This window comes from Erinaceus europaeus, chromosome 8 (genome assembly GCF_950295315.1).
Source record: "Erinaceus europaeus chromosome 8, mEriEur2.1, whole genome shotgun sequence".
Classification (NCBI taxonomy): Eukaryota; Metazoa; Chordata; class Mammalia; order Eulipotyphla; family Erinaceidae; genus Erinaceus; species Erinaceus europaeus.
Window position 1 is genome coordinate 98,300,856 of NC_080169.1, and position 24,309 is coordinate 98,325,164.

Sequence of the window (24,309 nt, forward strand, 5' to 3'; positions counted from 1 at the left end):
GCTTCAGTAATGTCTTCAGCGTTAACTTTGAGGAGAATAGACAGGTCATATACACCTTTGGAAACAGCTGATGTCTTGATTTCAGAAAGCAGAGAAGTGTGCCATTTCCAACAGCTCCATCTAGAGCACTTCCTGGTGGTAACCACAGAAGTCCCATTTGGTCTGCTGACCCCTTTAATTCTGACTGGTGCTGGTGATGCAGGCAGCTTTGGTACTATTGGCAGATATGTCTGGGTGGCTGTTCTGAGGGTCAGGAAGCAATTGATAGGCTCTTTTCCTTTCACTTTCTACAGGCTTCAGGGCTTTCAGAAACTGAACCAGAGACTGCTCTGGTTACCCTCACTACACAGTGAGTGCTGTGGACAGGCTCTGCAGATGGAAAAATATGGCAGGAGGCCAGAGAGAGGGATGGATGGCTCTTGCCCCTGACAGAACTCTGTACTTCTCTTGATTTGTGCCAACCTTTAGCCCACACTCATCATCATTAAACCACTAATTTTTTCCTTTCACAATTGGGCTTCAAGAAATGGAGAGGGAATTGGATTTGAGTATCTTGAGTCCAGTTAGCAACTTGTAGACTTCTGCTGCTGTGTCTTAGCTTGTCTCCCAGGCTATGGTGTGTTGGGCTGGAAGGATTAGGGGTCTGTAGCTTATTGGCAAATTTAAAGATGTGGGCCTTCCCCGGCATTATCCTGATGAAAAGTGTTGTGAGAAATAGTACTATACAAATGTGGTTCATAACAGCACTGAGGAGCAGGCTTTGGCTAGTGATCTACTCTGCATTTCAGTCATCGCATGCTACTTGACGATAACCACTATTTTATTGCTGCTTCTGTATCTCTGCCTAGGAGCAACTCATTCACTGGATGGTAACGACACCATTTGTAGGGGAGGAAAGAACCATCAACCCCACTTACATGCACATACACACACAGACACACATACACTCACCACATACCCCTTTGCTGGAAAGCCAGACCTTCTTTAACTGGCAGTGTCAGGGCGTGCAGCTCCTGAAGAGGACATTTCTAATCGGAGATGCCGAGCTGAGAGTCTGCTGCTGAGGCCTGAAATTTACAGCTCCAAGAAGCCATTCTTTGCTGCTGTTGCTGCCGCTGCTGCTGCTAATGCAATATAAGGGATGACGAATACCAGGGACTTGTCACAGGGGTGTGCTTAGATCTTCACATTCGGTAATTGGGGGGTGAAGGTTGCAAGCACTCTGATCCTAGCGCTGATTTCCTTCCTCTCTGAGCATAAGCAACGAGCGCAGAATGCCCAGCTACTTCTCGAGTTTTGATTATAGGATGGTGTCTGTTTTTGGCAATTGATAGTTTAATGAAAGTTAGCTTTGATGCAAAAGGTGGGGAGCCAGGGGCTCGAACGGGATCCTTATGCTGGTCCTTGCACTTTGCGCCACTTGTGCTTAACCTGCTGCGCTACCGCCTGACTCCCAGGATTGTATATTTCATAGACACCTCACGCAAACATGGGATTTTGAAGGTGGATAAGTCATTAGCTGCATCTTTTTATTTAGACCACTGATCCAAGCTGCTGTTGGTATTCAGAGAGTTAGAAGGGAAGATTCCATTTTGGCATTTTTACTTGGTCTTAATGTGTCTTGATGATATGGAACTAGGCCCTACTTTTTTTAGGTACTGAATTACTAAGATAGTCATATTCAGCACTACATCTGCACCTTCTGTTAGACCTTTAAGACTGGTTTACATTTTGACACTCATAGACATGGTTTTGTTTTGGGCATGGTTTGAGGGGTACTTGGATTTGGAGGACCTTATGTCCTTTAATACCAACCACCCTTACGCAGATAACCAGGAAACTCTCTTACTTTGATTTGGATTCCTGTGTGACCATAGATCATACTTTTGGTTACTCTTGAACTTCATTGAGTTTTTTGGCCAGGTGAGTTTTGGTTTCTGACTTTTTGCCCTTGTGATACTCAGATTTGACGGATATATGAGAATGACAATGGTTAAATTGAGTTTTTTTTTTTTCCTAAATTTGATATTACAAGTTATCCATATATATAATGGGAAGTTAAAAATAATACCCTCCTGGGTGGATGTCTGGGAGGTACCTCACCCAGTAGAGCACACAGTTAACTGTGTGTGAAGACCCAAGTTCAAGTTCTGGGCCACCACATGAGAGGAGCTGCAGAGGAGAAGCATCATGAATGGTGCTCTAATGCTGTGAATCTCACCTTCTGTCTGCCTCTCCCTCTCTATTTCTCTCAGTCTGTCATCCTGTATCTAAAATGAAAAGTAGTGGTCTCTAGGAGTGGTGGTGTTATGCAGATACCCTGCTGCAGCTGTAATCCATGTGGTAATAGTTATAACCCCATTTAATATTCAAGATTCTGTCTCAGATCTGTCATTGCATTTCTGAACACTGACCAGTTGTTCTCAGCAGTGCTGTTAATGCTTTTGTTTGTAGAACCCAGAGTTAGAGCTTCTCATCTACCAGAGTGAACCTTCTTTTCTTTTTTAAATTTTTATTTATAAAAGGAAACACTGACAAAAACCATAGGATAAGAGGGGTATAACTCCACACAATTCCTACCACTAGAATTCCGTATCCCATACCCTCCCCTGATAGCATTCCTATTCTTTATCCCTCTAGCGCATGGCACTTATCAGAATGACCCTTCTATGAACTTACACTTACCGCTGGATTTTAGTAGTTGCCTTTTTTTTTCATTTATTCTGTTTGACATTTTCCTCTTGCTGTTTCTTAAAACTTTCTTAGATTGCTGTTTAAAGTATTCTGTATTGGTTTTCATTGTGTGGCTGGCTGTTTCTTTGGAAAAGACAGAGAATTGCTGTTTTTGGAGGAATGTGCAAATAAATGGCAATATTCTGTGCTGATGAATCTGAAGACTTGCCAGGAAATAGCAAAAGATAACTCTGATATTCACCACAACAAAGGAAAATGTGACTTCTTTTGTCTCGTGTAAAAAAAGAAGGGACATTTTGTGAGTTTATTCATTCAATGGTGGCAACTGGCCCTATAGTTTGCTAGGTTCTTATTAGGTCCTAACTGAAATCTAGAAGATTTGATTTTGATTTAGCTTTGCAGATGAAGTGGATGGGTACAGTCCTTTGTAGTCAGTAGCTACCTTGTATCAAAGTGCTTCTTGCAAAGATAGCTCATGGCTTATATGAACATACGGGTTATCACTGAGTAATCCATAGACTGGTGATGGAATTATGGGTTCTAGTTGTCACCTGGATATAGTCCTAGCCTGGTTTCAGTTGAATTTTATTCTATCCACATTGGTAGGGAAGTTGTCATAACCTCCACTGGAAGTACTTGTGCTGTTGCCTTTGTAAATTACCCTAGGCTGGAAGTTCATCTTTGCCTCCTGAGAGTAAAATCCAACATGTAGTGATTTTGAGTTACCAAGCATAGATGCCCATAGTAGCACTTTGAAAAGGTGGCTTCCAGAGTAGCTATTTAGTGCTTCTTGAAACCTATGAGACTTAACATACTGAGACATCTCCATACTGAGATGACAATTTTTTTTTCTTCACTTGCCTTTGATTTTCCTGTTCTTTATTGGGCCACTTTATTTTTGGGCCTTTCTCATCTAACATTGGTATCTCCTTCTAATTCAGCCTTTGCCTTTCTCCTAGATTCACACAGGGATAGAATTTTTTTTTAAATATTTATTCCTTTTTTGTTGCTCTTGTTTTTATTGCTATAGTTATTATTATTGTTGTTATTGATGTCATCGTTGTTGGATAGGAGAGAGAAGGGGAAGACAGAGGGGGAGAGAAAGATAGACACCTGCAGACCTGCTTCACCACCTGTGAAGCGACTCCTCTGCAGGTGGGGAGCCGGGGGCTTGAACTGGGATCCTTATGTGGGTCCTTGCGCTTTGTGCCACGTGTGCTTAACCCGCTACACTACCCCCTGACTCCTGGGGATAGAAATTTTTGATTTTAGATGAGAATCTGTAGCACTAGATAAGGACTGAGTTTCCATCTTGTCAGCTTTGTAGTTAACCACCTGTCCCGGTAAGGGCAAAAATCCACAGGATTGATTGTCTTTGTACACCCTGATTGACAAAGATATGTTTCATTAAGAGTCTGTCTTGCTGAGAAATCACACTAAGGTCTTTGGGGGACTGATAATTGAAGTATAGTTTATACCAATACTGTCGCAGTATCAAAAGTGATACAGACTATCCCAGATGACTGTTGATTCCACTTTTCTTTCTCTGACAGTGGTGGGCTTTTCTCTCACTAGCTTGTGATGGGGACAGCCAGGCAGGTATAAACATTGCTACTTTCTTTCCCACAGGTGATGCAGGTGCTGAATGCTGACGCCATTGTTGTGAAGTTGAACTCTGGTGACTACAAGACCATTCACCTATCCAGCATCCGACCACCAAGACTGGAGGGGGAGAACGTACAGGTGAGAGAGAAAGAGAAGCAGCTAAGGCTCTTCTCAAAGGCCAAAGGGAAGGAGCTGAAGAATTAGTTATATGTAATATATCCATGGGGGAATACAAAAAGATAAGTGTTCTTAAATTTTACTAATGCATTTGTTTATTTATACCAGAGAACTCTCAGCTCTGGCTTATGATGGTATAGGGGATTGAAACTGGTACGTTAGAGCTTCAGGCATAAGAATCTGCATAACCGTTATGCTTTCTCCCCCACCCGAGTAAGTGTTCAAAATCTTGAAAGTATTATTTCAAAATGTTTGTAGCTTTCCCACCTGCAGGGGAGTTGCTTCACAGGCGGTGAAGCAGGTCTGCAGGTATCTCTCCACTTCTCTGTCCTATCCAGCAACAATGACATCAATAGTAACTACAACAATAAAACATCAAGGGCAACAAAAGGGAATAAATAAATATCAAAATGTTTGTAGCTTATCTAACAATGGGCAGGATTCAGTTTCTCCTGCATTACACTCACTGCTCTATTTTACTATTGCCAATCGCTGCTGGCTGGACTCCATAGGGGGCTTGAGAGGAGTTAGGGTTGGGGGTATATGAGGTGGCGGATACATATTATTAACAGGATTATACTTTCTGGACATTAAAGAGAGGAAAAGGTATGTATCATATAAACATTATAGTTGGGCCTATTATAACTGAACTTTTTCTGGGGTACAGGGAGTCTGTGGGGGAGCTGCTGAGGCTTTATGTTTGTAAGGCATTTCCACCACTGAGCTACAGCCTCAGCCATCTTACTGGTTGATTTGATAGTTACATTTGTTTTGTCCTTCAGGAAAATAGAAATCTCAATATATATGTATATTTTTAAGGTCACCAACTCACCATTTAAAAGTGATAATTGTAATTATTAGCTAAACTGCCTTATGCTTTTATTAGATCTTTGGTGGCATAGGTGCTTGCCCAAGCAACATACATGATTTGGGTGTATCAGTTTTGACAAATTGAGCATTGAGTGAATATATAAAAATTGGTGGTCTACATGTCTGTATGCAGTTTGTGACATTCTGTGATTTTCTAGTTTGAATGAAAGTCTAGCAGGATATATTATCCTTGGTTGAAACCCTTTTTCATTCAGGGCTTATTAGATATCTTGCCATTCTTTTCTGGCTTTTAGAGTTTGAGTGGAGAAGTCTGCTGATAGTCTTAATGGGTTTTCCCCAGTATGTGACTTTTTGTTTCTTTCTGCAGCCTTTAGGATCCTTTCTTTATCCTTACTTCTTCTCATTGTAATTATGATGTGTCTTGGTGTCTTCAGGTTTGGGTTCATTCTGTTTGGGACTCTCTGGGCCTCTTGGATCTTGATGTCCTTTCTGTTGTTCAGGTCTGGGAAGTTTTCTTCTATAATTTCCTCTAGAATGTTTCCTTCCCCTTCCTCTCTTTCTTCCTCTGGCAGGCCAATTATATGAATGTTACTCCTTTTGAGATCATCCCATATGTCTCTGTTGTTGTTTTCAGTGTCTCTCAATCTCTTTCTGAGCTCTTTTACCTCTTTCTTAGTTTTCTCTAGCTCATCCTCTGGCTAATTCTGTTTTCTGCTTTTGTTAGTCTGGATAGAAGAAGTAGGAAGAGTGAAACAAGTTCCTGTCACAATGGATAAGACACCCAGTCGCCTAGGAATGGAAAATATACTAAGAGTTAATTTTGGTCAACCTGAGGGGGGGGGGGGCAAAGGGACATGCATGTATATAGTAGTAATAATAAAATAGAACAGAGTAAAAAGCCATAACAGTGGGTCTGCAGCTTGGATGGCTCCCGATTAGCTCAGGCACCCTGAGAGGAGACAACTGATTATAAAAAAAAACACACAAAAAAAACACCTTTCTGGCAGTCTTTCCCAGGTGAGGTGAGGCTTTGCTTGATCAGATATTTGTCATTTGTCACTCCAATTGGGCCTAAGTCACTTATGCAGAAAAAAAAAAAAAAGAGCCAAGGTATTCAGAAAGGAACAGGATTGGAATGACACCCCTGGTGAGCCAGGAATCTTGGTAAAGAAAAAATGTCAGTGGGGAGCCTGCTAGCAGCAGCTCCCCACTCCTGGGGTCTGGTTATGGGGGGGGGGGTGAGGTTCAGAAATAATCAAGAAATTTCCTTTCTTTTTTGTATATTTTCTAACCCAAATTGAGCTATAACCCAAATTGAGCCTCCTTGGTGTCACGCTTAGAACTCCTTGTTTTCCATCCTGCTGAAGGCCAGGATCCTACCCTTTCCATCAGTTGTTGTCAGAGCTTAAGCCAGCAGCTGCTTCCATGTTGGCTCTGCCTCCCATTCTGTCATTTTCTTTCCATCTTTATGATTTCCAAGAGTTTGGATTAGTGACTAAGGTTGAATTTGCATATGTGTGGTTCACTATGTCTTATTTTTCAGATTTTCTTCCAATTCATGTTTTTGCCTCCTGGTAATTAAAGTGTGTAAATAGCTGTGTTGACTGGCTATAGAACTTGGTCCTCGATGCCATAGGCCAGTGAAAAATTTTCTGAAATTTCAACAGCATGGTTGATGTTAGTGCTGTGTGCTGTTTCTACTTTTTGAATTTATCTCTTTTGTAGTTCTAAAGATGTTAAGTTTGCTTTTCTGATGTTTTGCACATACACATGTCTTGGTGCATTCACAAATTGAAACTCATGCCTCACTTTCATTTGTGTGAGAGATTATATAGATGTCCCATAAGAGTAAAATAAAAAATACCATGATTGTTTTTTGAATAAGTCCATGCATAAGAAACACATACAGGATAGCTTCCTTTAACTGTCTGGCCAATCAGTTCATCCTCTTCCACTTTTTCCCCATAGAGGAAACAATTTAATGCTGCAGGCTGTATTGTGGTAAGACTGAGAATTTAAATGCATGAAAACCTAGAAATGCCAAAATAAGGTTCTCTCAGTAACTGTAGCTCTGCCTCATTGCACAGAGTAAATATACATCTTCAATTTGATCAGTACTGGGAGTAGTCCACAGTTCTGCATCTGTGCCACGTAGTTGGAATTAAGGTTCCCACAGCAACCACAACTTTGAAATTTTTAATGTTAATTTTTATGCCTGCATCATCAGCCAAAGAATTATGTTAATGTAGATGATATAGCTGAATTTTAAGCAGTTTTAGGGGGTTGGGGTGTTACGGTTTAGGTAGGGTGATAGCAGGGTTTTCTGGAGTAAGAACTAAACTACTAAGAATTCTTCAGTTTTTCTAGAATCCCTTGGAATTCAGGATGATGTGGGATGGATTTCTCTTAGACTAGTGGACGATGAGAAGTAACTGAAGTACATTTTCTAATTAGCTGTATTCTGTTCATAGATTTCCTTGTTCTTTACTAAGGAATGTTATGTCTCTTAAAAAAAAACAAACTTTGGGTCCATGCTCCCAGAGGGATAGAGAATGGGAAAGCTACCATGGGAGGGGGTGGGTTATGGGGATTGGGTGTTGGGAATTGTGTGGAGTTATACCCCTCCTACCTTATGCTTTTGTTCACTAATCCTTTCTTAAATAAAAAATTAAAAAAAAAAACTTTAAGTGACTATTTTTAAAACAGTTTTGAGTAAGACTAAGCTCTCAGAGTCTATAATAGCTCTTTTGAGTGAAGTGAGGAATGATACCACTTATTGGTTCATTAAATTTCTTTGGGAGATTTTAATGAGGTGGTCACATAAAAACCAAATCAGCATAAGTAAAGTGGTGGAGAATACAGCAGAGAGCCCAGTTACAGGAACTAGAAAGTCTTCCCAGGAGTAACTCGTGTACATCTTGAGTGTTCATGCATGAGGAAAAGTTAGCAGTTGGGAGGAAGGGCACTCTGGACAGTCACTGTCTAATAGTAATTCAAACCACCAGTGTTAGTTTTATTTATTTAAGATGATCAAGTAGCTGTATTAAAAACATTCAGTTCAATATATTTCACTTGACCTAACATGCCTAAAATAGTGGCATTTCAACATTTAATGAATAGAAAAAAATTTATGCGATAGTCTACTTTTTTTTTTTTTTACTAGGTCTTTGAAGTCTGGCATATTTTATATTTGGAACAATCTCAATTTGTTCTGGTTTCTTTCTAGGACTCAATGGCCACATGTGGGTAGAGAATACTGTAAAGAACAGTACAGCTTTAGAGAATGGATTGAATGGGTTTGCACCATTGATAATATTTACTGGGTGCCCACTTACACCAGCTGCCATGCTGGGGATCCAGCAGGGAGTAAACCCTCATGGATCTTTAATGTCTAGCAGGGGAAATGCACAAGTAATTCCATTTATTGTAAGTATTAGAAAGGAAATGCTTAGAATTCATGAGAGTATGTAAACAAGAAAGGTTTCTTTGAGAAATTGACGTTTAAGTCCTGAAAGGTGTTTCTGAGTTAGTTGTGCAAAAAGTGGAGAGAAGGGGGTCGGGCGGTGGCACAGTGGGTTAAGCGCATCTGGCGCAAAGCTCAAGGACTGGCGTAAGGATCCCGGTTCGAGCCCCCGGCTCCCTACCTGCAGGGGAGTCACTTCACAGGCGGTGAAACAGCTCTGCAGGTGTCTTTCTCTCCTCCTCTCTGTCTTCCCCTCCTCTCTCCATTTCTCTCTGTCCTATCTAACAACGAATAGCATCAACAGTGGTAATAATAATAACCACAATGAGGCTACAACAAGGGCAATAAAAGTGGGGAAAAATAGCCTCCAGGAGCAGTGGATTTATGGTACAGGCACTGAGCCCAGCAATAACCCTGGAGGAAAAAAAAATGTGGGGAGAAGACAATTTCTGACTGCGACAGCAGCAATGCCAAGAACTGGGCGTGTTTGAGAATGTGAATTGGAGGGTTTAGGCATCTGTGTGGCACAGCATAGCAGGGTCGGGTCATATATGTCTGGTGCACATCTCCAGATGCTCATGGAGAGTGAATGTAGGGCATGTGGCAAACTGCACTTGAGGCCTGAATAGATAGTTCATGGCAGAGAGTAGTAAGAAGGAAGCTTGGGAGTTAGGCAGGGGCCACATGCTGAAACTGTACACCTTGTCTTGGAAATTAATAATAAAATATATAGTTTATTAATAAGAGATAAAAGAGAAAGGACCAGAGCATCACACTCCCTCTCTCTGCCCCTCCCTTCCTCCCTCCCACTTTCCCTCCCTTACTATCTGAAAATAAGTTGACTTAGAATGGTGAAGCCCCAGTGATGATTAAAAAAATATATATATTAGCAGAGACTTTAAAACGTGTATAGGAAAAAGAATCATCTGAGGATCCCTGTGAGGCTGTCTTATATGTATGAACAACGAACTTTGCACTGTTTGGTCAGTGGTGTCCTCTGTTGTATACTACTGATTCTTAGAGCTATGTGAGGAGTCCAGTCAAGGCATAAATGGTTGGGACCAGGACCTCCATGCAAGTTAGAGATGAGGTGTACCTTTCTCTGGACAATTTCATGTCAAGGCAGAGGCACAGAGTTTGGCAAACAATGGAGGATAAACTGTAGTTTCCATTCTCACCCAATTCTCCTGACTAGGTGGTCTGATGGCAGGGCACACAGTGCAAAAGAAAATATATCTTAGAACAGCACTGATGGACTCTCAATGGAAATTCTAAGAAACACATACCAAGATTTTTCTTCCTGGAGCAAAAACATATGGAACTATCCAATCAACCAGTGGGAGGGCTGAGCAGTAGCTCCACCACAGAGTTTATACCTTGTACTCATGAGGCACCAGCACTTCAACCCCCCTCCTAATAACAACAACAACAAAAAATCCAGTAGGAACAGGCTGTTTTGTTCTAGGTGTTGGGGAATTGATCTCTTAGTGGCAGATAACACATTGGGCTTGATAGTTGTTGGGAGGTAATGAGTAGACTTTGGAGAGAGGACCTTGAATGTACCGTCACTGGACTTCTAAACGTGTTGACCCTTTCTGGGAGATCATTGGGTTTGAAATAACCTGACAGCTTGTGGTAGTGGAATTCACTCTGAACAAAAGTTGAGGTGGTGTAGATTAAGGATTTGGAGGAGTAGGTGAAGAAGGAAAGTCTTTGCTGAGCTGCTTCAAGGGCAAACAGATGGCGGCAGTGACTCCTGCTGCTGGTGAGGCCTCCCAACTGCCTCCCATATGATGATTCAATGGGCTTGCCCTTCAAGTAAGGAAAGGGAGATTCTTTTAGTGCTTACTTTCTCCACACCTTAAATCTCTCTGTGCCTGTCATCAAGTAATACAGTTCTTCTGAGACATCACTGGATTGTTGGGATAGTAGAGCAAATTGGATTTTCCTTTTCTGTACACAGAGATCAGTTCATCTCTCTAAATTATACATGAAGGCAAAGAGGTTTAGCCCAAGGCTAACTTGGTGCTTCCACTCCCTCCTTTTGGGGTTATTTTTCTAATTGCCGCCAGAGGAAGGACTCTAGACAAAATGGTGTGATCAAAGCAACCCATTTCCCCCTAGGCAAGTGCTTCCCAATAATACCAAGGAATTCACAGATTTTTGGTTAAAACTCATTCTGTTGGAAAGTGTGAGAGGAGGATTCATATCAAAGGTGTGGAAAATTTCCTTCAGAATATTGCAGTTGGTGTATGATGCTTTTATTCTTGTTTCTGTGGCCTGGTGCTTCTGAATTATTCATGGTGAAGCCATTGTTATCTCTCTGGAGATATTGTGCTGGGAGCCATTTTGGGCACAGAGGTCTGGTGCACCTGCGGACCTGAAAATATATCATGTTTCCTCAAAGGTATATTTGTTTTATCCAGTTGTTTGTCACAGAGAGGCAAGTGCTAAACCTTGGAGAAAGGCTGTAGGGTTTTCTGAGCTATTGCCTTAAAGGTGGCAACACATTGTGCTATCTCAGGATTTCCTAGAGAGCTTTTTGGCTTTGATTTGAAACTGGAAAACCAAGTCCTCACTGCCTAGGGCTGCTGTGGGCTTTATGTTACATTTTGAGGGTATTAATGACAAAGGAAATACAGCCCCTGGGCATCTGATGAAGGGGCTGACTTATTCCCCCCTGGGATGTCCTCTCCAGCAGTGCTATTGTAGCATGCAGAGAGATACAGACATGAAATTTACCTGTAGAGCAGGTGCATAATTTACCCAGCCCTGGACAGAAAGTGTAGAATGTTTGCTTTTTGTTAGCCTCTTTCCTTAGCCTGTCTCTCTCATTTTTCCACTTGAGGTCCTAGGGAGCATGGGAAACTGGAGGTGGAACCGTATGTATCCTTCATCTCATAGTCCCATCCGTCAGCTGGCATTCATTTTCACCACCTTGCCTATTGCTCCCCTTCAGGTGGACTTATTTACCACATAAATGTTCTTTAATTGCAGAGTCTCAGAATACTCAGACTTGAACACTGGAGGATCCATTTTGTTAAAAGCTGTGATCTGCCTAAGCTCTCCACATCTTTACTGCCTTGGGGATGGGGTGTCCCCCAGGCTTGACCGCACTGGGTCTCAATGGAGCTGCAGGTGGATGCGTTATTAGAGATGTCCTGAGATTCTTAAGGGCTTTTTGACATAGGCAGGGCAGTTTCCGGTGCTAATAACTCCCATTCCATTGTATAGCACCCCAGGGTGCTTTGCCATTTAGACACGATTAAAAGTGATTCTCAACCTATTCTCTCCAGTTTAGAATTCTGAAAGCAAGATGGCTGGTCCCTCTGGACCCCAAAGCAGACTGTGCTGCCGCTGAGAAGCATGCCACCAGGAAGCGGTGGGGCTGCAGTCCCTCAGTGAAGCCGGGGCAAACCAATAAACCCATGGACTATGATCTTGTGTCTGGGACTAGGAGCAGAAGGCAAACAGCAAATTTGAGAGGGACTCCAGCCTGGGCATTAAGGACCTTGGAGAAAAGCAAAAAGCTCTTTGAAATGGATATAGCGTTTCACCGGTTTCCAATGGAGAGATTTGGGGACTGCTGCAATGTGATCAAAAGACATAGAATATGTCAGTGTGCTGGCAGAGGCATTCTGTACCGGTTTCAGATTTGTTTGATCTGGGCATTTTTTAGAAGAACACTAGAAGCCTTCTTTGTTAGAGGACAAGAAAAATTATTATTCAAAGACTATGGGGTGGGAGGGTGTTTTAGCTCATTTAAGATTTCAGTCTCTCTATATCCTGTTATTTAAAAAAAATAATAATGTCTAGGTGCTACCTGATCCTTGGCTAAGAGCCACTGGGGGCAAAGTTTTGGCTCCTTGTGAAGTCAAGACATCTGGTAGCTAGCTGGGTGGGCAGAAGAGTTTTCTATTATTTAAAAAAATCTTTTTATTATTTATTAATTCTTTTATTATTATTATTATTTATAAAAAGGAAATACTGACAAAACCATAGGATAAGAGGGGTACAACTCCACACAATTCCCACCACCAGAACTCTGTATCCCATCCCTTCCCCTGGTAGCTTTCCTATTCTTTAACCCTCTGGGAGTATGGACCCAAGGTCATTGTGGGTTGCAGAAGGTGGAAGGTCTGGCTTCTGTAATTGCTTGGGCATTGACAGGTCGATCCATACTCCCAGCCTGTCTCTCTCTTTCCCTAGTGGGGCAGGGTTCTGGGGAATTGGAGCTCTAGGACACATCTGTGGGTCATCTGCCCAGGGAAATCTGGTTGGCATCATGGTAGCATCTGGAAGCTGGTGGCTGAAAAGAGAGTTAACATATAAAGCCAAACAAGTTGTTGACTAATCATGAACCTAAAGGCCGGAGTAGTGCAGATGAAGAGTTGGGGTCGGAGGATGTCTCTGTTCTATAGATAGCTAGTAGGTATATTTTAGTTATATTCCAAAGGGCCTATGGCTATACTAGTTTTTGTTTTTTTTTTTCCCTGGCCAGTGCACTGAGAACTTTTGTGGACCCCTGTAGGACCTTGCCCTCAACTTGGATTAACAATGGTAGAGAATGTTCCATCCTCTGAAGGGAGGCTAGACAACATACTCTATGCTACCTGAGGAAGATGGTTCCTGATATTGGGGCAGAATGTGAGGTCGGATCTACAGGGATGCAGAGGTCACATAGGCTCCTGAGCTGAATATGGGCCCCAGATCAAATCAAATCAATGGGTTTTACAGTCAACAATATTTATGCACCTTTCTCATATTTGGGAGCTACTGTCTTCCCAGATCTAGCTTTCTGGTCCTTTTCCCAGCCATGACATCATCTCCCCAGACAATTAACTAGGATCCCACCTGCATATCAGATTTCAGGCGCAGGGAAAAAACAAACAAACAAAAAACCCCTAGTATTTATTAATTCTTAATACTAGAACACTGCTCAGCTCAGGCTTGTGGTGGGGCAGGGGATAGAACCTGGGACTTGAGAGTGTCAGGCAGGAGAATCTGTCTGCATAATCATCATGTTAACTAAACAGTATTCTGGAGAAAGCGGCGGACATTCTTCTTATTTTCTTTTGTTTTACTTTTTTGTCCCTGTTGCAAAACATAATCTCTTCCTCATAATTTTCTCTTTTCCCTGTGAACTTGCTTATTTTTTTAAAATTATTTTTGTGAGATTGAAAGAAAAAAAATCCTACTGTATCTTGGTCATTACTTCTCTCCTGAAGTTTATGTTTTTACCTCTTTCAGTTTGTCTCTTCTCCGTTTAATTGTCACCATTACACGATTCTTTATATTTAGTTGATGTAAATCTTCTTAGTGCCATACTTGTTGCCTATTTTCACTCCTGTGATTTGGGGTGATACTGTTGTTTCTCAAGCCAACAGCACTCTCACATCCATGTGCCATCCATCCACAGTCCTTTTAACCAGACAGCTGGTGCCGAGGTAACTTTTTATTGCTGGGGCTTGGTGCCTGCGCTACAAATCTGCTACTCCTGCAGTCATTTTCTTGATTTTTTTTTTTTTGGGGGATAGGACCGAGAGAAATTCAGAGGAGGGGAAGACAGAGAGGGAGAGAGAAAAATACACACCTGCAGACCTGCTTCACCGCTTGTGTATTGACTCCCTGCAAGTGGGGAGCCCGAGGCTCAAACTGGGATCCTTGTATGGGTCCTTGTGCATTGTATTGTGTGTGCTTAACTCTGTTCCACTGCCTGTGCACCCCCCCAACCCTTTTCTTGCCCTATTCTATTTAATTTAATTTAGTTTAATTTAATTTTTTTGCCGCCAGTGTTATTGCTGGGGCTCAGTGCCTGCACTACAAATCCACTGTTCCTGGAGGCTCTTTTTTTTTTTTTAATTTATTCCCTTTTGTTGCCTATGTTGTAGTTGTTATTTATGTCATCCTTGTTGGGTAGGACAGAGAGAAATGGAGAGAGGAGGGGAAGACAGAGAGGGGGAGAGAAAGATAGCCACCTGCAGACCTGCTTCACCGCCTGGGAAGTGACTCCCCTGCAGGCGGGTAGCCGGGGCTCGAACCGGGATCCTTACTCAGGTCCTTGCGCTTTGTGCCACATGCGCTTAACCTGCTGCACTACCGCCCGACTCCTTTCTGGAAGCCATTTTTTCCCCCTTTTTGTTGCCCTTGTTGTTTATCGTTGTTGTTACTATTATTATTATCATTGATGTCATTATTGTTGGGTAGGACAGAGAGAAATCCAGAGAGGAGGGGAAGACAGAGAAGAAGAGAGAAAGGTAGACACCTGCAGACCTGCCTCACCGCTCAGCTCGAGACAGGTGGGGAGCTGGGGGCTTGAACCAGAATCCCTAAACCGGTCCTTGAGCATTGTAGCATGTGTGCGCTACCACCCGGTTTCCTTTTTTTAAAATGTGCTGTAGAATGAATCTAGGTATTTGTACATCACTAATACTATTAAGCTGCCTCCTTGACCCAGTTTTCATTCTATAGTTGGTGGGAGACACAATGAAAGCGTTACTCTGCCATCCATGATGCTTATTTGGTGCTTCCTTGTGGTGTCTCTGATCTAACCCAGGGTCTCTGCTCTCTGCATATATTAACCAGTGTGCTCTTCCTTGCCGCCTCTTAGCTTGGTTCTTATATGCAGCTTTAGGCCAAAGTAGACTGTATCTTTGTGGCATCCTATACTGTTTATCTTTGGGTCTGTTTTCTATTGTGAAGCTTCAGCTGAGTGCGGGAATGACATTCCAGTGCAGATAGGGTCCAGTCCACTCCAATTCCAGGCTTTGGAGTGCTTTTACATATTGGGGCACAATTGACTTTTCTTTTAACACCTCAGCTCTCATTCACACTTCACCAAATATTCTTCCTTCAAGGCTGTTCAAGTATCTTGATTCATCGAACTTTTGTAGGTGCACCCCCCTCCCCCCCCAGCTATATATTTCTTCACTGTTGTCGACCTTGTTGGCTGTCAGATTATTTCTTTGCTTGGAACTAATTTTAAAATCAATTAGAGAGCTTTCCCCTTCATCTTTCTCTCTTTATTTATGAGATACTGATTGCAGAACTACCTACACTGTGTTTAGATAAATTACTTTTTTTTTTTTTGCCTGACATTTATATTCAAGGCTAGTTGAGTGCAGTCATCCAGTGCCTTGCACATCTGCAGGCCAGGACTGGAGGTTTCATTCCTTTGTGGGCTAATTAGCTCTGTACTGGGGAAATTCTGTTCAGTTCAGACACCAAACATTTAAGTTCCTCATGTAGGAAAGCTCTATGGGGCTTGGAAATTATTTTTATTAGCAATTTTTTAGGAACTTACTCTGGTGCTCACTAGGACATGTGTGTTTGTTGTGAGCCCAAGATGCTGGGTGAAACATCAGGTCATGTCACTGCTTTGCAGAGCTGAGGCTGGAAGGGGAAACTGAAGGACACAGACATTTTGCTTTTTTTTTTTTTTTTTTTTAATAAGCATATGATAGGCTTTTTGCTCAGGCATAGTTTTGATGTCACTTTCCATTTCAGCCTTCCTTTGAAAATCTGTGGCCAGTTTATGGCCTGTTCACCTTTCTGAGGCCTTTGTCTTACCATCTTGTGTGGTACCTTTCCTTTCTGGGCAGCAAATGCCTTTGCTTTTGCACTGTTACATTGGTAGCTATCTCGGCTTATTGCTGTTTTGTGGTAGGATCTTGGCTCAGTTTAGCTGTCGTAGACTTTGCATTCCTTACCTTTTCACCTCTTTGCTTGAAGCTAGCTGATATAATCTCCTACATCCTTGTTTTCATAGTATTGGGCCTTTCAGGAAGCTAAGTAGAAACCCTCCTTTTTCTGCGGGCATCTGTAACATCTTTGTGTTCAGACATGGGCCCCCAGAATTTGGTTGCTTCTTCTGTCCTGCTGATCCTGGACATCCCACATAATGGATGCCTTTAGTTATTTGTTTCTGCTTTAAAGTGCTTTTTGCTCTCTCCTCCTATTACCTCCTATTACATCCTTTTCTCTTTCACCCTCATCACCCCCCACCCCACTTCATCTCAGCTAGTTTTGGTTTTCTGGGTCAATCAGATTTCTCATTTCTTCAAATCTGCTACTTGCTCCCTCCCAAGCCTCTAGATGATACTTGTTGTATAATGTCTTAAATTCATGCTCATCAGCTGTCCTAACTCATTGCTTATAATTTGGGCTTGAACTATGGACGGAAAATACCCATACTTGCTACCTCTCTACTATGCTTAGGACATTTTGCTCTTTACTAGGAAAACTGGGCAGAAGGCCCTCCCCCTATCCTTTCTTTTTTTAATGTGCTGTTGTCTTTAGTAAGGTGGTCTGGAACAAGAAGAAAGCCACATTCTTATTCATATGGAGCTGCCTTTAGCATCTGCTTCTCCAGCTGGAGGAGCTGGTTTTAGAAACACTGCCATGCAGAAGCTGTAGGTGGATCTCTGCAGAGGGGCCACTCTGTGCTGCCTGCCCAGGGCTCTCTCTCCAGCCTGCCTGCTCCTGCAGGCTCTGGCTGGAGGCCTGGGCCCTGTGGGTGCGGGTGCAGACTGTACTCATTGGCCCCCTCTTTCCTTTCTACCTCTGAAGTGCAGCTGCTTTGAGCTAGTGCACTGTGTTCTGCATGGGAGTATTGGCAGACAGGTCCATTTGCTGGTGGTGGCTATTGGGACAGCCAGAATTATTAGGGCAGTTTGTACTTTAAGAGGAAGGAGACTTGACATCACTCAAAACAGCTTATTTTATTTATTTCTTCCTTCTTAAAGAGGGGAGGGACATTATCCCTGCCCACTGCCATACCTTTCAGAGTGTATTAAACTAACAGCTCAGTTTGGGTTTTTTTTGCATGTTTTTTTTTTTTTCTCCTAGGGTTCCTCCTTGCTGTTTGAGCCAAGCTCTTGCCTTCACAGATTGTTCAGTGGTACCCACCTCCTCGCTCTTAAAGCTTTTTGGTTTCACCCCTCTCTTCCCCCGCTCACCCTCCCAGCTTTCTTCTCCCAGAAGAGTGAATGGCTCTTTCAGTCTAGACATGCCTGCTTGCATACCAAGTTATAGTTATGCTGGAGGTGTTTGAACTCAGTAATATCAGAGTTCAGGAAAATGCGAGCATCTCAGTTGAGCAACCATTAAGCCGTCAGTTTGCAAGAGTATCTGGGCCCATTGTTGTTATTGGATATCCATAAAATAAAGCAGATAGAGAATAGTCATCTGGGCTCTGTTAGAGAGCATTGTCTCCATCCTGAAAGATACAGACTAGTCCCAGGGGGGCTGATGTAGTAGTTAGAACCAGACAAACAGAAAATTCGGTGTAGTAAAATCCTACAGCCTTTTCTCTCACCCTCATCACCCAATAAGAAATGACTTCTGAGTGCAGAGTGGATAGTGTTTAATATCTTTGTCTTGTTTCTCTGTCTTTGGATACAATCCAGTGTGCCCAAGTGGGAGCAAACTTAGAGATTTGAGACCTGATTCTTCTCTCCCTCACACCCCCCCCCCCCATAAAAAGTACATCTTCCCTACCTTAGGATGCTCTTAAGTTTTTATACAAGTCAGTGTCTGTTTTTATGTTTGTTTGCTTTTGTGTTTTGACTTGGGAGTATGGGATGGTGGGAGTATAGATTTGTACTCCTGCTACTTTAATTTTCATTTTGGCTTCTTGCTGTTACCTCCCCCCCCCCCAATACTCAGTCATATAGTTCTATCCATCCATCCATCCATCCATCCATCCATCCATTTTCTCCCTCCCTCCTTCCTTCCTTCCTTCCTTCCTTCCTTCCTTCCTTCCTTCCTTCCTTCCTTCCTTCCTCTTCCTGGAGTACAGAGAGAGTTTGGTAAGCTGATTTGAATGATGAGCTCACTCCTGGCCTAGGCAATTACTTGTTGCTGCAGACCTTACAAAGGAGCTTGTGACTATTTCCTATGTCTCCTGATCTTGGAAATTGCTCTGGGAATTCTCAGGACTGTGCTCTGAATGCTATGTGAATATGCAAGTAAATGCTTAGCATTGTGGAAGTTCACTCTTGCCCTTTAACCTCTTGGCTTTGTGTTCAGCTGGAAGGATTGTCATCTTTCTCCTGAGGTCACCACTTAAAACATGAGCAGTGACCAAACTGCATTGCTCTAGTTTTTCTTGGATAACCATATTTTAGCTGCTGATCAAATGCAATTTTATGTTCTGGAAAACTACAGCTGCACAATTTATACCAGGCTTATATCCTTCTGCTCCTAGAATTTACATAAATTGCTGTCTTAATTGGTCAAATCTCTAAATCTTTAGCTGACAGATACTGATTTGATGAAGGAGCCTCCTTGTGTGCAGTTGTTTGCCTTTATACAAGTACTTGAACGAATGCAGTGTATGGATGGGGTGAAGTTTTTCCTCTTGTTTGTGTTAAAGAAAAAGAAAATCTTCAGTCCACTTGCTAAAGAATAATAAGGTAGGGGGCTGAGCAGTGGCACACCTGATATGAGTGTACATGTTATAGTGCACAAAGACGGAGGTTCAAACCCTAGTCCCCACCCACCAGGACAAAACTTTGTTAGTGGTGAAACAGTGCTATATATATATCTTCTCCATCTTTATCAATTTCTGTTTCTATCAATAATAATAATAATAATATAGTAAGGAAAGTTTCTTTCAGGACCATTCTAGTTGGTGTTGGGAACCAGAATGAGGTTTGGCACTGGAAAAGAGAGATTTGAAATCAATTCAGAATATGATATGGGTAAATGGGAATTTATGATCAAGGAGCAGCATGGAGGCCGAGGAACCTACTAAGATCTAAGGTGGGGCATTTCAGCCACACTAGCCAAGCTAGATTCTTGCTAAAACCAGACAATGTAGAGACCAAGGTGAATGCAAACATTAGTGTCAGGGTCTAGTTGAGGAACATTCAGAGGAGTCTGAACAGAATTTGGTCGTGGAGAGAATCTTCGTCATTGTGATATGAGCTTTCAACCTTGGCACAACCTTGTAACAGTGGAAGGTTTATAAAATTGCAAGTCTTTGTAGTTTCTACTTGAAGTTACACTGCCTTACAACATTGCAGAAGTTTTAGGTTTGTAACATTGGAAAGCAATATGTGCATAAACTATTGCAATATGTTTTTTAAAATACCTGTGCATGTGTGTGTTTATTTTCTTCTCTTGCTCTCTCTGTCCTTCCTCCCTCCCCTCCCCTTCTTCAGAAATTGGGTCCTTTTAGGGAACAATCTTATTCCTCTAGACCCCTTTTTCATTCAGGTAGATAGATAGAGAAACCACAGAGCTGAAGCTTACTCTGTTGCCTTAATGCCTCCCACATAGTTCTGAGCTTTGATAAGACATGTACCTTAGTTGTGAACTGTCTTTTAGCCCCCCCCCCCCCCCCCCCCCAACAAACAAACAAAACTCCAACTCTGAGCCTGCCATTTTCACATTGATAGTATCTATGGGAGAAAGCAGGGCATGGAGCATCGCATCTTCAAGCTACTTTTCCCACCATCTTGTGGCTTCTCTCATTGCTAACTATACCTTTCTGCATTCTTCTTTCTCTTCCTTACTTAGACCTTATTACTGCTCTTTGGTGGCAGTCAGGATTAGTAAGAAAGTCTTTTATTTTCCCTTGATCCCTCCTTTCCTTAAATCCACGTCGACTCTGGTTGTGTCTTTCCTACCCATGTTGTAGCCTGCTGCCGTGGCTAATTCAGGCATGCTGAGCCCACTTTATGACAGTAGTGAATTCATACAGTCTTGAAGACATAAAAACTCTGAGGGAACTGTTTTTGACTCTTCCATCCTTATGCTTGTAAATCTTACACCATCTCGGTGATGCTGAAGTGATTTGGAGTTCAGAAGCTAGGGAATAGAGACTTATTGCTATTTCTGGCTGCTAGTTGACCTTGGTACATCTCTCTTCTACCTCTGTTCCCTTCCCTACTAGGAAAAAGATGCTCATATGTATGGTTCTGAGGTATCCCCTGATGGGAAGTTCTGCAAGGGCAAATCATTTGATTGTGAACCATTAGACTCACTGCAAATATGGCTGCCAACATTATTGCTTCTCATTTGCTGCAAATGAGCTCTGGCCTTCTGGGTTTGCACAGGACTGTTCAGAGGACAAAGATTAAGTGGATCTCTGTTGATGCTATATCTTTTGATTGAGCAGCTGACTTTTTGTGTCTGTGGGGATCAGCACTGTCCTTCGCCTCATGGCTTCCCTTCCCCCCACCCTCTAAGCTCTAGCTCACATGCAAAGATATGTGCCCTCTTGGCTCTCAGTGAAATCCAAGTGAGAGCTTTTCCCCTAGTGTAGTAACTAGGTCCATTTCTCTGCTGCTACATTTTGCTTTGTATATTAGAATCTGTAGCTGAATCCTGGTCTGTTCATTTCCCCACCATTTGCCAGGTGTTTCTTTGGCACTTTCAGAGTGAGAACTATACTGTTTTAGAGAGTTGCTCCTGGTTTACTTGAAACTTAGCTGTCCAGGATTTAGGTCTCAGACAATGCCATTTTTCTTTGTTGGATCAGAATGAGATCTCCGCTATTTCTGTCTGTCCCTGCCTCACCCCACCCCAAGTCTCAGAACCAACTGCTAACCAGACAGATCTCTTCCTAGCTGAGAACATCTCCTGAGGATTCCAGGGAAAGCAGATATGAGAGTTTTGCCTGAAGAAATTTATTTGCTTCAGAGAACAGGGAATAGCCAGTTCCCTGGGGAGAAACTGGAGTTTCTTAGGGTTTATAATATATTATTTGAGCTGGTGTTTAGCTTAGGTGGGGCCTTTGAATGGTCTCAGGGTGAATTTCACTTCATGGGGAAACAAAAATGAAAAGGTTTATGAAGTGGTGCCTTGTTAGATTGAATTTACACCTCATGGGCCGTTATTATAACTGAACTTGGTACTGTGGAGGGAAGGAGGCCCAGCGGAAGAGAGCATTTGCCTTTGGCATGTGGAGGCAGCCCTGGAATGGCTAAAAGAAAATCCAGGTGCCTCGTGACACATGTAGAGAAAGCCAAAGCTTGACAAGCGCTCAGGAGAAAACACTGCAAAATCCTAAAGTGCCAAGCACACAGTAGTTCGTCACATGATTTTAGTGTTATGGGTTGATGAGTTCAGAGTGAGTAGGTGGAGCTCAGCTTCCCCAGAGACCCACCTTACTAGGGAAAGAGAGAGGCAGACTGGGAGTATGGACCAACCAGTCAACGCCCATGTTCAGCGGGGGAGCAATTACAGAAGCCAGGCCTTCTACCTCTGCAACCCTCAACGACCCTGGGTCCATGCTCCCAGAGGGCTAGAGAATGGGAAAGCTATCATGGGAGGGGGTGGGTTATGGAGATTGGGTGGTGGGAATTGTGTGGAGTTGTACCCCTCCTACCTTATGTTTTTGTTCATTAATCCTTTCTTAAATAAAAAATTAAAAAAAAAGATACCCATTTTTTAAAAAGGCCTTTATAGACAGGCCTTCTGTTCACTTTAGGATCTTTTTATGGCTCAGCTTTGAACTTTACAGACTGAGAAATGCTGTCTGCTAACAGTATTTATGCAACTAAACTCACAGGGATGTAATTTCAAAGTCAGTTTGTGGATTTATGTATTTGTGATGTGAAGTCCTGCTGCTAGACAGACTAGCATATTTTGAGGGGCAAGGCGTTCTCTCCAATGTGGAGGAAGTTGATTAGTTAACAGCATCAGGTTAGGGGGTGGGGGTGGCTGACCCTCATCTTAGTGAAGTGATCCTAAATGCCTAGGTGGTCCTAGCAAAGAGAAAAGTCATGATCATGTATGGTTCTAGCCCCCGCCTCCTTTCCCCTTGCTAAATAGATGGGCAAACAGGGTTGGGAAGGTTCAAAAACTCGCTCAAGCTTTTTTTCTGACAAGTGCGAGACCTAGGATTCTAAGTGAGGTCTGATTTATTTGCTTCCAAATATGTCACTTGGATTTTCTCATTGGTTGGGCAGGTTGATGAAGGTACCTTCCTTAGACGCTTCTCTTCCCAACTTCATTTATTTATTTATTTATTTATTTATTTATTTATTTATTTCCCTTTTGTTGCCCTTGTTGTTTTATTGTTGTAGTTATTATTGTTGTTATTGATGGTGTCGTTGTTGCATAGGACAGAGAGAAATGGAGAGAGGAGGGGAAGACAGAAGGGGAGAGAAAGACAGACACCTGCAGACCTGCTTCACCGCTTGCGACTCCCCTGCAGGTGGGGAGCTGGGGGCTCAAACCGGGATCTTTATGCCGGTCCTTGCACTTTGCGCCACCTGCGCTTAACCCACTGCGCTACCGACCGATTCCCTCTTCCCAACTTCTGTTACCCATCTGCTAGAAGCTGTAGCTGGTTATCTTTTGTTATTGTCACATAGACTTATATTAATGTAGTTTTACAAATGAGTATGTTCTGCAGTCATTCCGGAGGCACCATAATTTATATCAGGAGAGGTTCTAATTTATGTTTCTAATGGGTGTTTAACTTTAGAAAAGTGGGTGATCCTTATCTCCTTAATAGTTTTGTCTCCTATATGAAGTTTTCTTGGCAAGTAATCTAATCTATCGAGAACAGCCAGGCCGACCCTCTGAATAGACTGGGTTCTCCTTTGTAATAAAGACTCTCAGTGCCAGTCATTTCTGTACAGGCTTCAGAGCCCTGTGAGTATCTGCTTTTAGTGACTTCATTTTCAGTTTAATTTGCACTCATTATTTTCACATGTTAACCTTATTAGACACATATCTCTGGCTTCTGATTTCATCTTTACATACATCCACTACCCTAGACACTTTTCCTGATTAAAAGAGAAACAACCCTTTGATAATTCTGGAAAATCTTAAAGAAGAAAATAGGAATTACTGAAAGCTCACCCATATCTAGTGGTGTTCTCTTTGGATGTCTTATATCTGATCACTTCCCTTGGGCTTTAAATAATCTTCTGAGCATGAGTTTTAGTGATTGTGCAGCTTGTAAGAAGATGGATATACTGTAATTTATTTAACAAGCCCCCCCATTTTTCAGTTTTTAGATACATAAATTATTTCTAGTTTTTAGTATGGTTGTATCTACACCCATGGAGAAAATTTTGCCTTGAAACAAAGTGTCATGGGAAAAGCATAAACCATTCAGATTCTGTGTAGCTCCTGGACCATCTGTGCCGTGGAATATAAGAGATTCTTAGGCAGACACATCTTCCCAAAGGGCTGATGTTTGGCCCCACTGATACTCTCTAATCATCCAGTTCCTTATCTATTTGTGTTATTTAGAAGTCAGCTATGATCCAGGACCTTTGTGTTTTGTGGCCAAGGAGGCCCTCCCTACCCCCAATAGCTGAACTAACTCCTTCTGGATTAAAGGGTAGGGTGGATGGTGACTCCTCTCCTGGGGTCCGCTGCTCTTTTCTGTTGCCCTGGCTGGGTGACGACGAGCCAATTTAATGGGAACACAGAGACACCTGTGGTAGCTTTGTGAATGCAGTTGCAAAATTTATTTGTCTTGTTCCACATGTGATTCTGTCAGTGACTTCCACAGTGCTTGTGTGTATTCACACAATTACGCTGCAGATCATTACTTTGCACCCTATTGTGAT

At 42.4% G+C, this 24,309-nt stretch overlaps 1 protein-coding gene across 1 annotated transcript in view; it reads left to right on the forward strand.

Annotated features, from left to right (window-relative positions):
- SND1 (staphylococcal nuclease and tudor domain containing 1) overlaps positions 1 to 24,309 on the forward strand; it is a 497,039-nt gene that overhangs the window by 78,087 nt on the left and 394,643 nt on the right. The window contains exon 10 of the mRNA XM_007526286.3: positions 4,324 to 4,437. Within this exon, the coding sequence (XP_007526348.1) occupies positions 4,324 to 4,437 (114 nt within the window). The remainder of the gene's footprint in view (positions 1 to 4,323; positions 4,438 to 24,309) is intronic.